We start from the raw sequence: 17,997 nt of genomic DNA on the forward strand, positions 1-17,997 counted from the left end.
TAACCAAACCGCTAAAAACATAAACATTTTATTTTAACCAACCGTCTATCGACACAATACGTCATTTTTCTTAACGATAAACTACACTACTCTTAAGTTACACTGTCTTCTTGTGAAAAATTGAACCTATAAACTTTCCCGTAGTGGCAACCAACGTCGCGTCTTAGCCTTGACACCTTTCTCTTTAATGGTATCCAAACTAGGCTTCCAAGATTTTTTCACATAATGACCACCCCTCCCTTCCAACACCGATTCGACCTCCCTAAACAACTCCGGTTTCATCATCACCGCAGGCGGCTTCTTCGTTATTTTCGTTTTATTATAACTCTTGATCACCGTCTTCGGCCACATCTTAACAAACAACGGAATAATACCCGTGTAAGCCGACAAAAACAACCCTGACTTCAAAATAAACCGTCGTCGTTCTTCCATTGTCATATCTAATGTTATATCTGCTACTGGACCCCGCCTCATCGGCACCATCAAGTAAACCTTATTATTCTCGAGCCTAAAATCAGCAACCAACGGTTTTTGTTTTTTAGCAACGGGTTGAAACTCAACGACTGCTTGTTGTGGGTGGTCTAGCATTAGCTCACCCACCGTCACCGGTTCGTTGTATTTTGTAACCGTTCCGTCGGGAAGTATGACCCTTGTTGAGCCATTTGAGACATGGTTCCCCATAGATATTAATCAAAGTTAGACTAGAAAGTTAAGAAGTGTGTAATTATAATATAAATGGTGGTGGCGTTTTGTTCATTTGATTTATGAAATTTATTGAATATAAAGGTGAACATTAATAAGTGTTAGTTAAACTGCTACATTAGTAAGACTTTGGACACATGGTGAATGATGTACCTATATGTTTATGGGTCTAACCAAACTTAAACTAACAATAAACATTAGGTGGGTCACTTGATTATTCACTCATTTACTTATTGATATTGCTTAACTCATGATTATGACTTCTAACAGTAAATTAGATAAAAAGTTCACTGTTTTAACCAAGGACATTTCTAAGTGGCCAAACATACTATAAATTACTGACGACTAGTGTTTTTTTTATTTTAAAACTAAACATACGCGACGAAGGTAATAAGAAAACAAAGAAGAGAAAGTCGGCGATTAATTCACTAGCAGATTACTGACTGCAAGTGCATTTCTTTTATTTTCTATAAATGTAGTATATTTCCACGCATTTCAAGCGTGATATTAATTCACATAAAACTCTTACGTGCCCGAGGGACATACGACTAGAAGTAGGACTCACATGTTTAACCAAATACCGCAGATTAATTTAGGTAAGGTTCATTAGCTTGTAAGTGACCGGCGACGTGGTTGTAAAAATCAGTGTGGGGGTGACAATTAATTGTTAATTGCCCCTAATCGGTCAAAGTTGGACCTGCTTGGCCATAATCATCCCTAGTCAGTCAAATCCAGACCTAATCGCCCCAAATAGGGCTTAATTTCGGTTAGTTTTTGGCTAATTTTCGGCGTTTAAGATTCTGAATGGGTCGGGAAGGGTTAAAACCTATCTACTTGAAAAAATACACATAAGATTTTTAGTATGATAAATTTGGATTATTTGCTAGTCGGTACCTCACAGGTCGACCATCTCCTAACGAGTTTTACAACACTGACTAGAGTCCAACCGTCCACCAATATTACAGGGTTATCAGACTATTTAAGTTTGTTTTTAAAACACCAATGTCACATACAAATGTCTAATAAACTACACAACCAAAAGATTAATATATTACTTCTTATAACTTAATTCACATTTCAAATTTCTAATCTTCAACTTTACTTTACACCAATAATTTTAAACTACAATTATTCATATATCGGCTCTAAAACCGGCTTCCACATAGGCGAACCACACACCCGCCCGCCCATAACCCCCTCACCACCACCGCTCACCTCCACCGGCAAAACCTTCGATTCCCCACGCCTTTTCCCAAACTTCCCCTTCCGACAACCCGACCGCAACATCTCCAACTCCGATTTCGTAACAAACGAGTTCAACCTATCACCAGGAATCAAGAAATACAACCCACCATTAACCAACACCTCATCCGCTCGCAACGCGGATAACTGAAAACTTGAATAAAGATTATTCGGCACCCGGGACACGAGGGGGTTGAACTAGCATGACCTCGGCGGCTGTTATAGGAACATTAATATGTTGTAACGTTCCATTAATGTTGATGAGTTTTGCTTGTTTGAGGTTTGTGTTGAAACATGAAGTTATTTGATGTGTTGAAATTGTTTGAATACTTTTGATGATTGATGAATGATGAGTTTATATTATGTTACAATGTTATATATATGGTGTGTTGTGTGGTGGAGTGTAAAGTGGGGTTGACTGTTGGAGTGATTGAAATAACAAATCAAGCAAACATAGGATAGATTTTTATTCAACATAGAAGGTGAGATGAGAGAGAAAGACTTAATTCATACAATTTTCATAACAAAACCCACTACTGCATTCATCCTCCTTGCTCTGCTGATGTGGCGTGCATAACAAAATCATTCCATGTTTTTGGAGTGTTCCGGGTCCGGTTTCCTCTTCTGAGTTGGGTCTGACCCGTATTTGACAGGCCCGGTTCTTGACTCACAACAACTGTTGACTTGTGAATGAAACCGTGGTTGACTTTTGGATGAAACGTATATGTTTAGTGTTAAAAAGTGTTTAAAATAACGCGTTGGATGATAATATTTGGTAATTTAGTGAGTCATACGTGTTCAAGACTTCAAGGTGCTCAATGTTTAGTTTTTATTTTTGGAAAAGTGGATTTTATAATTTATAAATATATTAGAATTATAAAGAATGTAAATAAGTTGATTAGCTTTATGTTTTATAAACATGACAATGAAAAAAAAATGATTGAGAATAATCAAACATGGGATTCAACAAAATTGAAAATAAAACACATACATGTGAATATTGTTGTAAAAATCGTTAGTCGCTAGTCTAGCGTGGGGTGAGGATAGGGATTAATCAAGAAAAACTGGATCGAACTTTAATGTATAATTTTCAAATTTTTATATACGGACACACATTTTTATATGTAAGTTACTGTTTTATAGATACGTACACACATATTGGCCCGAAATAGGCTTGAATCTCGCCGGAAACCGCTGGTTTTTTATCGAATCTCGCCGGAAACCGCTAATTTTGGTTGGAATCTCGCTAGAAATCGTCTGTATTGGCCTGATTTGACCATTGACCAATTAGCCCAGAATTAATCAGTGAAGTGGGGACTATCGATTAATCGGGGATTAATCGACGCCTATTCGAGATTTTTGCAACACCACATGCGAAAAATTGATGGGTTTCTTACTGCTGAGCCCACTGAATTCTCGCTATTCATATACAATTGGGAGCAAAAATAGGTTTTGAAGAAAGTAATGGTATAACAGGCGGTGTTGTTAATGCTTGTAACGGACGATGTGTTTAAATCGCCAGAGATAGGAGTCATTGTAGACATAATGAGGGTATTTAATTTAGAGATTACACTCGAGAACATTGAGATTGCCGGAGACTAAATAGGGTGTTTATATAACTGTGTCTCATGAAGAGATAATGTAAAAAGGTGAAAGAGTGTCTATCTCTATTATAATGTAATATAGATTACGAACCATCATCTAGTGCTACATCATTCATGTCGTAATGTTATACGTGCGGACCCATCACATGTGCGATTGCATGTTCTGGTAACAAAGTACAAATACTAATGAGCAATCTTACGTATAACATGGTCATGTTGTAATCTCGAATCATATAACTTAAGAGAAGATGGAATAACGAGTACTAGAGATGTTCAAAATGGTTTGGGACTAGGAACCGGAACCGGTTCCAAACCGGTTCCTATATTCAAAACCCCCTTTTAAACCGGTTCCAGGCTCGAACCGGTTAGGGAACCGAACCGGTTCTCCCACCCTCGGACCCCTAACCTATCTAACCGGTTCTTACCGGTTCCTAAACCGGTTCCTACACTGTAACCGGTTCCAACCGGTTACAGTGTAAAAATTTTTTTTTTTTTCGTTTTTCGTTTACGATTTGGATTCTAAACTACGATTCGTATTTGTATAGCATGAAAAATAAACAAAACAATTAACATAAAATTCATTTTATTTACTTTAAGAAGTTCAAAAAAAAAGGTTACATGTTTTAAAATCTTCAAAAACAAACTAACAAAACATTAAACTTATAAATATAAAGTTGTGACATATTATTTCTAGAAAAGCCTTCTTGTTCGTCGTAATTATTGAGCGGCGACTTCTTCCTCGGAATTACTTGTAGAAATGCCTTCTTGTTCGTCGTGCACTCGAACATCAAGTGGTGTTTCATCTTCGAGAGTGGTTACGTGTTGAATACGATCGATTGAGTCCAAGTGATCCTTTAAGCAAATGCACATCTCCACCGACTCCGAATTTAGTCTTGTTCTTCTCACCGATATTACCCTGCCACTAAGAGAAAAAGCGGATTCCGAAGCTACCGTAGAAGCTTGGACGGTTAGTAAATCACGGGCCATGGTGGCAAGAATCGGAAACTCGGTTTCCTTTACCTTCCACCAAGCCAAAACATCAAAAGTGCCATATTCCTCTTCGGATAAACCGGTAGAGTAATCATTTGCACTATACCTTCCTAGTTCGCTTGAAGGGGTGTTACCCCTTTGTTTTTTTATCGTTACGTTGCGAACGGTGTTCATAAGACTAATCATGGGATCTCGTACTCTAGTAGCACTTGAACTTGATGAAGACCCCCCCCCCCCGGCATAGGCGTGTGTATGTTTGACCCATATTTATTTAAATAAAAGTCATACATAAATTTAAAATTCAAGTTAAAATCATTTTTTGCCTCTGTTGAAAAGTTTGGGTCAACTTCATGCATATCTAAGGCTGAAAAAATTTCGTCTATCACAAATTCAACCCCCGTAACATTTAACATTGGGTTTAAAGCGGCGGCGCAAGTAAAAACCGGTGGCAATTCAAGAAAGTATTTTTTTAATTTAAACTTCATTGGTAATATGATGTTTGAAAATATTGGACTTTTATTTTCAAATTCTTTAAGATTGTTAACGATTAAAAATAACTCCGAAAGAACCAAGAGACTTGTCGGATAATACGTTCCCGATAGTTTCGTAGTTGATGTTTTAAAAACTTCAAGAAAAGTCGATAAGTCATTGATAATTTCCCATTTCTCATTTGAAAAGGGGATTGCCAAATCATTCTCGGCAAGACTAGAATGAAACATTTGTAAAGTTTCTCTTTGTTTCAAAGCACTTTGAAACATTATGCAAGTGGAATTCCATCGATGATGTACATCCCAATTAGCTCCCAAAGCTTTTCTTCCCGTATCTTTACAAAATTTTCTATATCCATTTGTCTTTTTTTTTTCTTAAAAACTTCATGTATCATTAGTCTAAAATCGTTTATAACCGATATAACCTCATCCGAAGCAAGTCCGTCTTGCACGATTAAATTAATGATATGTGCAACACACCTTGAGTGAAAAAATACACCGTTGCAAATCGGCGTATATTTTAATTTTAATTTATCAACCGCCGATGTATTATTCGACGCGTTATCAAATGCCATTGAAAATATTTTATTTTCTAGTTTATAAGTTTTTATAACATAATCTAAAATTTCAAACAAATTATCTCCCGTATGTGGATACTCAAAGAGTTCGAAAGCAATGGTGCGTTTCATCATTTCCCACGATGACGGGTCTACCCAATGAGCGGTGACACAAAGATAAGATTCGGGTAGACCATGTGGAGCCGACCAAACATCACTAGTTAAGTTTATTCCCGTATTTATATTTTCAAAATATGCAATTAGTACCTCTTTGGCCTTCTTCCACAATTTTAAACAATAACATTTAAGAGTATGACGACTTACGTGAGTGTATTGTGGTTGAAGCGTATCTCGAAACATGGCGGTTAAGCGAGGGTTGTCAAAGTGGCTAAATGGCAAAGCTTCTTGAATCACAAACTTCGCCATACGATATTGAACTTGATCAATTTGGTATGTAAATATTCCGCCTTCACTATCCATTTGCGTTTGTTGCGAATCGACGTTCTTTTTCAACGCCTTGCAATACGGTTTTTTGATGTGTTTCTTCAAATTTGAATTCGAAAGTGGGTTTAAATAAACCCCACAAAACTTGCACCGAGCCTTCAATGAATGGTCACTCAATTCAACCAAATCCCAATTGCACCAAATCTCTTGATTACGATTATGAGGTACAATACGAACGAAACTTGGTTCGGCGTTGGAACCTTGACCAACCGATGATTGTGAGGCAGCCATAACAAAAAATATGAATATAGAAGAAGAGAAAACAAGAGATTAGAGAACTCAAAAAGTTGTAATAGCGTTTTTTGTATTTTTTTGCGTTCGGGTTTGCGTTTTGAGTGTTGTGATGAACCCATGACACCAAATACCTATTTATACTAGTAGTGGGGTGCTTGGGGGAGCCAAAAAACGGCTATTTTTGACCCCAACGGTCAAAAAACGGCCAAAAAAACGATTTCCAACGGCTTAATCGATCCAACGGCTAGAACCGGTTCGGTTCCGGTTCCGGTTCCTACCCGCCCCCACTCAGAAACGCAAGAACCGGTCACGGATCTTCGGGTTGAATCAGATAGGGTCCGGTTCCTACCAAAAACGGGTAGGAACCGGTTCGGGTCCACCGGTTCGGTTCCAGGAACCGGTTTTTTTGATCAACTCTAACGAGTACAAACACAAATACACATTAAAATCTACTGCAAGCTAGGGTATTAAGGCACAAGTCTATGTAAACAAGAAATATCACGAGTCAAATCCTTAGCTGGAAAGAGTACATATGATTTAATCTACATTTGGAAAAACAATGAACTCCTTATTGTTTCTTAAAAAGTTAGAACATTGATGAACTCCATATATTTCGAAAGAGAGGAAGTTAGGAACTCCATGTTCAATTGGATCGTATTAGAGCAACATTTCATCATCTTTCTTGACCGGTTTAGTGTTGCTCCCAGAATTTTATCACGTAGTTTGTATTGCTTTTATCTAGCATCTTGCTAGTGTTTTTGTTATATATTAGCGCACTATGAAAAAACTGCAGCCGCCTAAAACAGTTTGTTACATTCCATATATAATTATTATTTTTTAAAAATAGTTATTGAGAAGGAACATGAACACGGGGATATGATATGTCCTCTTTGTCTTGATCTTGATGAAACAATGAACCATTTGCTGATTTACTGCTAGAAGACGGACCTTGTTTGGTGACATATAGCTAGTTGGTGTAAGCTTTTGCCTTCTCCATAAACGATGTGTTGGATTATCAATCTAGTTCGGCCCGGGATAGAAGACATACAAAGTTAATTCAAGCCATTTTTCGAGTCACAATTTGGTGTATTTGAAGAGCAAGAAACGAGGTGGTCTCAAGATCGAATAAAATAGTAGCCGTTTGAAATATCTGGTGTAAATTTAAGTTTCTTGTTTTTGTTGTTGAGGATTAGTAGTTGCTAATTAGCCTTTGTTGATATAATGTCGTCATTAAAAAAAGAAAGAAAAAGAAACAAACTATATTCATTTCATCATTTGTTAATTGTTATATACTCACCGGGCTTAGAAAATACTGGATAAATTACTGAAGTTCACTGGGCTTATTACTATGGGCTAGAGCTTACTTAAATTAATGGTTCTGGGTCAAATTCAAACAATTTGGTTGAATCAGTTTAATTTCGGGTTTGGTTGGCCTTTTTAGCATCATGTATTAATCTAAAATCAAATAAGACCCTCACAAAAGGCATTTTAATATAACTTTACAAAAGCCTTAAAAATTATAAATAATATTTCTAGAAACTCAAATAATCCTAATAATAATAATAATAATAATAATAATAATAATAATAATAATAGTCCATGGGCCAATACTTAAGTTTAAAGTTACATGCCCAACACTTATGATCCATGGCTTGGTATCTAGCTTTTTCCCATGTTTCTTTTGTTTTTATTTTTGTTGTTGTGTCTAGGTCTAGCTTTCATTTCTTGACTGTACTTGTACATAGTTCATAGTTGCAAGCAATCTATCTTTGACTTCTTTTATTCCTCCATATGAGTTATTTAAAATGATAACATATGAACATATATAAAAAAACAGTGAAAACTAAATAAAATACTTATATTTTACTGTTTTAATTGTTATGAAACATTTTTTTAATTGTCTATATGTGTTAAACGTGGCCGAAACAATAAATTTAATCAAAAAGTCTATATTTACTTCATTTTTAATATTTCAATATATTTATATTTTTATTACTAGTATGATGATGGACGTACTCAACCTAACGCCCTTTTGTTAGTTAGTCACTCGAGTTTGTCAATATTTAATTTTAACATATAAAATGCTCGAATAAAGAAGCTAACAAAAAAGAAAACTATTATTTTGTTTAAATTTCAAGAAAATACATATAACAAAAACATAGCATTATTATTTTTCAAGGATGAACATTTATTATTTTTAATATTTATATTGTGTAATAACGCATTTAGACATTATGTTTCTTCCGAAAGCAAAGAAATTTAATATAGCAATGAATGCTATTAATGTTTATTAAATGTAGGTGGTCTAAAGTATGTTTAAATTTATTATATTATTCACAAAATGATGAGAATTTAGTCAATTAAATTTAAGGCTGCACAAACTGAATTATTAACGCCACATGAGGTCCATGAGGACGAATGTAACACAAATCATAAAAAATGAATAGAGATAAAAATTATCTATAGTTATACTAATAATAACAAACTATTTAACTTTGGGATGTGAATGTGTAACATGACACGAAAACCAACAAGCAACTGACACGAAATTCGTGAGTTTGTGTTTATTTTAAATAAATGAATTTAGGTCAATTTCGGGTCAATCCCACAAGGAAATTTAGCTAAACATGTCCCACTAGGTCATCCTAACACGCTCGTTGGCCGACCACTTTAACTAGTTAAGTTATTTATTCATTTAACCTTCAAGTTATGTGCTTTATAACAACCAAAAATTAAAAGTTAAAAATAGAAATAACAACTTTTATAATTCACACATAATTCGAAGTAAGGATTAGCAAATGAGATCGGTACCAGTACCGAATCAAACACCGTTAGCATCATTTCCGTATCAACCTTTTGAGGTTTCGAGATCAGTATTTTATCGAATCTTTACCATCGGTACCGATACTGAGCTGATCTATAATTTAGAGTCTTAAAATATTAAAACAAGACATAAAATAAATCACGTTTAAAAAAGGTCTTCTTCGTATCAACAAATAAATATTCGTATGACGCTCGAGCCAATAAATTTGAGTAGTCTAGGGTTGTTCAAACCGCTCACTCAGATATTTCTCGGCAAATACTCACTCGTTTTTTCGCTTGAAAATACACAAGTCGCTCCGCTCGGTTCTGGGCTCGGTTCGGCTCATAAACAATCCTAAATTTAACACAATTTTTTGGTTCGTTTAACCTGTCAACCCGCAAACCCGACGTGTTTACAACCAAGAGTAGTTACGAACATATGATATTATTAAACATAAACTACAATTACAGATCGGCTCACCAGTCTGAGCTGTCATCTTGGTGAGACAACAAATCAATTTAAAAGCCTATTGCAGTTGCAGAAACAACTCAATTTTGACATAATTCAATAATAATAATAATGTTTCTGTTCGATTGGTTCTACGGCATACTGGCATCACTGGGGTTATGGCAGAAGGAAGCCAAGATCTTGTTCCTTGGGCTCGATAACGCCGGTAAAACCACCTTGCTTCATATGCTTAAAGATGAGGTCAGTCCAGATCTAACATAATAATATTATACCTTCAATTTCAGTTTCTGTTTGTTAATACTAATTGTAACTGATTTTGCCTAGTTTTCATCGATATATTTTGTTATATTATATATTATTATATTACTTGATTTGCAGTTTCATAACACATATACGCTTCGATTTGACCTAATTGTTACTGTTTTTGCCTAATTTTCATCGAGACTTTGTTGTATTTTCACTTGATTTGCAGTTTCATAACATAATTAGGTCTAATTGATGCGGTTTTGTGATTAATAACTGAATGTAACAAAATCGGTAACAATTAGGTCAAAATTTGTATCAATTTTGACCTAATTGTTAACAGTTTTGTTATATTTTCACTTGATTTCAGTTTCCTAACACAAATTCGCATCAATTTTGACCTAATTACTTTCAATTTCAGTTTCCTAACGCTAATTTGCATCGATTTTGACCTAATTGCTAACGATTTTGTCTAATTTTTATTTTGATTTTGTTATATTTTAACTTGATTTCAGCTTTCTAAAGCTAATTCGTATTAATTTTGACCTAATTGTTACTGATTTTTATCGCGATTTTGTTATATTAAGTTTCCTATCACAAATTCGTATCAACAAGAGCTATTTATCTTTCAATTTCAGTTTGCTAACACTAATACGCATCGGTTTTGACCTAATTGTTACTGATTTTGTCTAATTTTAATTGATATGTTGTTGCATTTAAATTGATTTGAGTATTTTACCACAAATTTGCATCAATTTTGACCTAATTGTTAACTATTTTGATATATTTTCACTTGAATTCAGTAAATTTGGAGCAATTTTGACGTGATCGTTACTGATTTTGTCTATTTTTTATCGCAATTTGGTTACAGTCAGTTTTCTGTCACAAATTCGCATCAATTTGACTTAATTTTCGTCAATTCTGTGATTTTTTTCACGATTTTATATAATCTCACTTGATTTGAGTTTCCTAACACAAATTTGCATCAGTTTTAACCTATTTGTTACTAGTTTTATCTAGTTTTTATCACGGTTTTGTTATATTTTCACTTGATTTCAGTTTCTAACACATATGCACATCGATTTAACCTAATTGTTGCTGATTTTGTGTAATTTTTATCGTGATTTTGTTATGTTCTCACTTGATTGCAGTTTACCACAAATTCTCATAAATTTTGAACTAGTTACCTGTCAATTTCAGTTTCCTGATCAATTTTGACCTAATTTCCTTTCGGTTTCAGTTTCAGTTTCCTAACACTAATCGCATTAATTTTAGCCTAATTTTCACCGGTTTGTGCTATTTTAATAGCGATTTTGGTATGTTCTCACTTTATTTTGTTTGATTCAACAGAGATTAGTTCAGCATCAACCGACGCAACATCCTACGTCCGAAGAGTTGAGTATCGGAAAAATTAAGTTCAAAGCGTTTGATCTAGGAGGTCATCAGATTGCTCGTAGAGTCTGGAAGGATTATTACGCGAAGGTATATAATTACATTCATATAGACTTTGTTTTGACTGCATATGTTTGAATTTGTTGCTTGATGTTACCTTGATTTACAAATTCATAACCGTATATTCATGTATATGTGTGAGTGGGGCTATAAACGAACCGAACGTTCAGTGAATTGTTTGACTGGAAGTTCGTTTATGTTTTTCGTTTAATAAATGAACAAAAATTTTATTAAATGAACATGGGCAGAGGCTATGCCCATTCAATTGTGTTTGTGCACTGATGTAAAGGTTTTTAATATTTCTAATCTAAATATATAGATTTAAGCAATATTATCAACTACAAAGTAAACAAATAAATGTAAAATTAACATATGAATACGAAAGCTAAAAAAAAAAGCAACACAAACTTGGTTGGCTGAGCGAACCGTTGACACTGATCATTCCCGGTTAGCCCTATCAAATTAAACATTGTTTATGACCATTTGTGCTCGTTCAATTGTGTCCGTGAACCATTTTACAACCAAGTTTATTTTCTTAGTGAATGAAGACGAACAAGAAATTTTGTCCGGTTAGGTGTTCGTGATGCGTTCGCTTGTCCAATAAAATCTTTTCGAACAAACATGAACAAGACCTTTATGGTTCCGTTCGTTTACAGCCCTATATGTGCAATTTAATTTGACATAAATTTGCTATGAATTCAATATAGTGACTGTCAATTACATTAAGTTCTTTTCATGTGTGTGACTGTCAATTACATTAAGTTCTTTTCATATAGTGACTGTCGATTACATAAGGTTCTATTAGTTTTTGGTTCATTTCAACTTGAAAGATCCTGAATTTGAGCTCATAATGAAATAATTGTGTTCTACTGCCCCAAACTAGTTAGGATTTCATTCTGTATCATGATAGTATATTTTCTTTATTGTGAACGCCAACTTGCTTTGATCTGTTTAATGTGTTTAATACAACAATAATTTGGATAAGCAATCACAAACACCACCTAAAACATACATATGAATATATGATATGATATTGTTTTGCAAATGATCATAAGTTTACGTGTCTATAGGTTGATGCTGTCGTTTATTTAGTGGATGCTTACGACAAGGAACGATTTGCAGAGTCAAAAAAAGAACTGGATGCACTTCTTTCTGATGAAAATCTAGCTGCGGTCCCGTTTCTTATCTTGGGTAACAAGATTGACATACCATATGCTGCTTCAGAGGACGAGTTGCGTTACCATTTGGGTTTGACCGGTGTGACAACCGGCAAAGGAAAAGTGAACCTTCAAGATTCAAGTGTACGTCCGTTGGAGGTATTTATGTGTAGTATTGTGCGCAAAATGGGTTACGGTGACGGATTCAAATGGGTTTCGCAATACATCAAATAGGTTATTACAAAAGTTTGTCAGGTATTATTATTGTTATAAACTCTCTTTATTTTCAAGAAACACAAAAACAATATCTTGAAGAAATGAAATAACAAGAGTTCAAGAAAAGAACATTTTTATTTTGATTTAAGTTTTGTTTGGTGTGCTTGCACTATTTTTTATGAATTATTATGGAAGAATTTGGTCTATTTTTTTATGAAACATTTGTGAAATTGTTATTGCATGGTTAGTATATATTAACAGTATGATTTAGTAGGCTTTATGCATTAATAATACGCGTTGGGCGCCTTTCTACCCATTTGACATGTTTTTATAACTATTTTTTTGAATTCTCGTTTGACCCGTTAGAGATAAAACATAAAGTAAATCAATCTATTAATAAGCAAATAAGTTGAAATTGTCTTCGAGTTTGTTATTTACTTTATTTGCTTCATATATAGTTATCATTATGATGATACCGGGTCGATCTTGAACTTTTTGAGATCAACTCGTTAAAGCTTAAATAGGTTAAATGAGCTTTAGCTCGGGCTTAATACCTCGAAATTGATTAAGCTTGTGAGCCTATATGAGCCTTTTACTTGTATAAATAAGTCTAGATACAAGTAATTGTTAGTATCTGTTATGCTGCTACATAAACGCTTAATAATGAATGATAAGCAAGCTGAACCTTAGCTTGTGACATTACTTGAGAGTTGAGCTTGACCTTGAGATAATCGGCGTCGGGTGGGGCTCGGCTCGTTTCATCTATGCCGAATATTTACATTTCCACACTAAGATAACTCGGTTCTTCAATAACATGGGTTCTGATTTGGCTTCCTAACGAACTACAAATACAAATACCTGGGGTCATATGTCACAAGATTCCAAATCTCCTCCCTCAGACCACCCTTCGACCTGTCTTTCCGGTAATGAAGCACCGAAGTGGCAACTTGTTCTCTTTTGGATCAGTAATCAAACGAATATGATATCGATTCAAATTTCCAGTGACTATAATCTAATGATGCAGAAGATGGTCGATAATAGTAGAAATGGGCGTAAAACTCAGTTCCGACCCAAGGGTACGAATCAATTTTCAATTCCTTAGAAAAACCGTACATGAACCGGATCCATCAAAACCGGTTCCACCTCCACCCGGTCAAAACCCGTAACCAACGTAGCCAAAAACCGGTCAAAACCCAGTAAAAAATTCGACCGTACACGAACTCGTTTCTGCCTAACTCGGTTCTTGACTTTGTTGACCAAAACCGGAACTGGTTCACCCGACCCGGTTTACCATTCGGCCCACCTGCCATCATCTCACCGCGACAGCCCTTTCCTGTGGAGCCCAATATGAGTTCCTTTGAAACTAAACTTTATTTAAGACACTTTATGTTAGGAATAAGAAGATTGATATAAATGAAAATATAGGGAATATTCATGTAAAAAATAATCTTAACATGAGAATATTGGAAATAATACCATTTATCTAAAATGAGAACGTATAAAACAATACCAATTACAATACCAATCTACATAAGTAATGTTTTATAATAACAAAGAAAAAAAATCTAATAATAACAACAAAAGAATCAAAATCACCAACAAAATAATAACAACAAATGCTTATACCAACATAAGAAAAAAACCTAATAATAACAACAAAATGTAAATCAACAAATACTCATAACGTCTCATAATCGAAAATTAGCAAACACGAACAAAAAAATAGCAACAAACAATTATGAAATCAAACATAATAATAATAACAAATTAGTTTTTACTGTTTTCATGTTAAGAATAAAATGTATTTAATCTTGAAACATGAAATATTAATGTTGCTACTCTCATACTGAAATTTAAGTAATTTAAATATATAATCCACATATGTATAGAAACTGTATAAAATTGAAAAATACATAGATAAATTAGTTTAATATTTTGCGTAAATAATATGCCCGTTTGTATTATAAACTAAATGGATTGATCAGTTTATTCATCGTGCTCTCTCAAAGATGTACCATTCTAAGAGGATCTAGTAGGGGTGTCAATCATGTCAGGTTGACGGGTTTATGAGTTTCGGGCTTGCGGGTTAGCGTGTTGAGATTTTTCAACCCTAGCCCAACCCATATTTTTATTTGTGTCGGGTCAGGTCGTATCTACCAATTTAAATTCGTGTCATTTTCGGGTTGTGTTTCGGGTAAACCCATTTTACGTTCATATACGAATATGAGTAATATCTGTTGACTTAGTAATAAATTAAGTAATTAATTACTCTTGTATTCACATAAAACTTGTTAATAATTTGTGATAAATCTAATTGTTTTTGTGTATTTATCTCTCATTCTAAATTAACAAACTTAAGTTCACATATTTAACTCAAGATAATAACAAACGAATGAAATAATCAAAGAATATACAGTTGGAATTAATAAAATGAAATTATTAAAAGTAGTGTAAAATGAAAATTAATCTTGCTTTTAAAAGTTAATTGATATATGAAAATTAACAAACTAAGTATTTAATTTTAAAATTTAAAACATTTTATCTTTAAAATTAAAATAGCAACTTCTCTAAAATTGTTTAACGGTTTAACAGGTCACCCCACTTTTTAACGAGTTAGGTTCGGGTTGACCCGTTTAAGAAAACGAGTCATGTCAACTAACTCAAAACCTATATTTTTTCGTGTCGGGTTTCGGGTCGTGTCAGGAATTACACTCCTAGGATTTACTCCTTTTATGTATACTTCAAAACTTTAAGTTAATTAACCAAAGGACGCGTACAATTAATTAAATATATAAAGTTTATGTTTTCTAGTTAATTAATTTGAGTTATTGACTAGAAAACGAATTATAAGTATATAATCTCTAATAGTAAATGGACGAAGATTGGAAAAGCTAGTGTAATAAGGTAAATTAAAGAGATTTTCAAAATTAGAAAAATATTTATCAATTTCGTTTTCATCAATGCAAGGTTAAAATTCAAGTAAATAGTCAATTAACCTGTTGTAATAAAAAAAATAGTATGGCAACTGACGTAAGTTTACTACGCTACAACTTTATAAATAGAGTATTTCTATTACGCTACTTATAAAGTTTATTACATTGGTTGTGATATTGTAGTGTAATTTTATTAGTCTAGTTATTATAGGTGTTGTAATGTAATTACATTGAGTAAATCCTACCGTGCTTTTTCTTAAGACAATGATTCACATTCATAGCTAAATTCATGGGCTAGCAACATTTTAGAGACTATTCGAATGTCTAAAGAAGGGACAATTTAAGTGGACCGACGAAGCCGAAAAGAGTCTAAACGATTTATAGGACAGTTAAAAAAGGCGATGGTTAGATAGGTTTTAATGGTTATTTCTAGACCTATTTATAACGTGTAATTCTCGCCTTATTCAATATATAGAAGTATGTGTTTTGTTAACAATCTGTCTCGCGTCTTCTTCTTTGTCCATTAATGCATTGTTGTCGATGGCCATTTGGTTTACTGGCATCAGTTGGGTGGATAAGACTAGGTCTGGCATATCGTGTATACCCGTACACGATAAGAAACGAACACGAAATGTGCATACATGTACACGACACGAAAACTTATCATGTACCTGTATCCTAAACATGAACATGAACCTGTTACTACATGGTATACACGATCAAACACGATAATACACGATAAGATCTAGAAACACATATTTGACAACCTGTTTATGAAACAAAAGCCGAAGAGGGAAAGTTTGTGAGTGGTGACGGTTGAGAAAAAGAGAGTGAGAACGTTTTAAGAATTTAGAGTTTAGGATAACTTATCATATAATTATAAAAATCTAACCAGATACTTAACATGTAAACAAGTATTTTACCTGTTAAGACATGAAAATTAACAGATAAATTCGTATCTACCTGTTTAGTGCACGAAACTTGTTAAGGCCTTACATGTTACCTGTTAAAGTCGTGTAGATACGTGTCGTGTATTCGTATCTCATGTATAGATTGCCAGCCTTAGATAAGACTATGTGCCCTTAGTGGTCATAAGTTCGAATCCCACTTCCAACACGAAAAATCTTGTTGCCATTAACATGAATGCTATTTAGCTCTCAAAAGTAATAAAGTCGGCGAGTTTTACGAGTTGTCGGGTTCTTCTTAGTATGGGTTAGTGACATGCTCGAGCATCAAATTAACGATGGATGATTGAAATCCCGTCTGAAGTATGATCACTTCTGGGCTATAAAAGATAATGCTACTAAGCTCGAATTACCATTGTCTATAAAAAAATAATAGTAAAACATTAATACACGTACATTCAAATAGCCTTTAACAACATACACAAGAGGCAAAATAATTAAAAAGAAGAAAAAAAGTTCAATTATAATGAAACAATTGCATTAGTGAAATAGATTTGTATAATAAATTTAAATAAATTGTTTGATCTAGTTTCCTAATATTAACCGACAATAAAATCTACATATATAAATATCACCAACATCTTGCATATTACATACAAACTATAATCAACCCAATTACCCTAAACTCTTAAACCACAATCATCATGTCCGAGTTACCTTCCGATAACATGCACAACATCTTATCAAGAATCCCGGTGAAATCTCTGGCTCGAATGCGGCGTGTAAGCGATCATTGGCGCAACTTCATCAACAACCCTCATCTCGAAACCATGCATGCAAAACGAGCGGCTTCAACCGCTCCAACGCTCATCATGTTCCATCAAAATCCATCACATTGTCCGAACTCGCCATGCACACTCACTTTCTTGGAACGTAACGAAATATCATCAAACACTTGTACCCGAGAAGTGACAAAGAAGCCACAAGCTATGGAGTTTATGTGTACCAACACGAGTTCAAGATACCCTAATGGCGTAATCTTAGGTTCTTGCAACGGGTTGATGTATTCGTCACAACGTTACCCTGACTCCACCACTCTGGTTGTGATCCATCCTCTAACGTTATGAGTTGCCACCCATGAAGATCACACCATTTAGTTTTCTCCACTCACGAGAGCGGGCATGGGGAAGAATCGACACGAGTATGTGTCGAGGAGTCTAGTGGACTTGGTTTTGATGGTTCCACTAATAGTTTCAAGATGGTGTGTGTTGTATTAAGATTACAAGATGAGTCAATAGATGTTAATCGACTAAAGGAGAATCTATGCACCACGGTGCATGTTTTGGGGACGAACACGTGGAGAAAGATACCACACGCCCCGTGTGGTCCAGTATCTGGTGAAGGCGTGTTCGTTAATGTAACGAATTTCATAATGCTGGTGAAGACTACTCAGGACGGAGAATAATATCCTTTGATATGGCTAAGGAGGAATTCAGAGA

The 17,997-nt window shown here is 34.4% G+C and overlaps 3 protein-coding genes across 3 annotated transcripts; 2 read left to right on the forward strand and 1 right to left on the reverse strand.

Annotated features, from left to right (window-relative positions):
• Positions 1-126: 126 nt before the first annotated feature.
• LOC143601716 (uncharacterized) lies at positions 127-681 on the reverse strand. The gene has a single exon (XM_077079042.1). The coding sequence runs from the start codon at positions 679-681 to the stop codon at positions 127-129; it is 555 nt and encodes a 184-aa protein (XP_076935157.1).
• Positions 682-9,608: 8,927 nt separating this feature from the next.
• On the forward strand, positions 9,609-12,808 carry LOC143601723 (small COPII coat GTPase SAR1A). Its single transcript, XM_077079046.1, has 3 exons — positions 9,609-9,832; positions 11,186-11,317; positions 12,358-12,808. The coding sequence occupies exons 1-3, from the start codon at positions 9,704-9,706 to the stop codon at positions 12,676-12,678; spliced, it is 582 nt and encodes a 193-aa protein (XP_076935161.1). The 5' UTR covers positions 9,609-9,703; the 3' UTR covers positions 12,679-12,808.
• Positions 12,809-17,202: 4,394 nt separating this feature from the next.
• Positions 17,203-17,625, forward strand: LOC143601717 (F-box protein At3g07870-like). The gene has a single exon (XM_077079043.1). The coding sequence runs from the start codon at positions 17,203-17,205 to the stop codon at positions 17,623-17,625; it is 423 nt and encodes a 140-aa protein (XP_076935158.1).
• Positions 17,626-17,997: the final 372 nt, after the last annotated feature.

The sequence above is a fragment of the Bidens hawaiensis genome, unplaced genomic scaffold (assembly GCF_021521415.1).
Source record: "Bidens hawaiensis isolate Kalapana, Puna unplaced genomic scaffold, B.hawaiensis_p1.1 tig00056998_1, whole genome shotgun sequence".
Classification (NCBI taxonomy): domain Eukaryota; kingdom Viridiplantae; phylum Streptophyta; class Magnoliopsida; order Asterales; family Asteraceae; genus Bidens; species Bidens hawaiensis.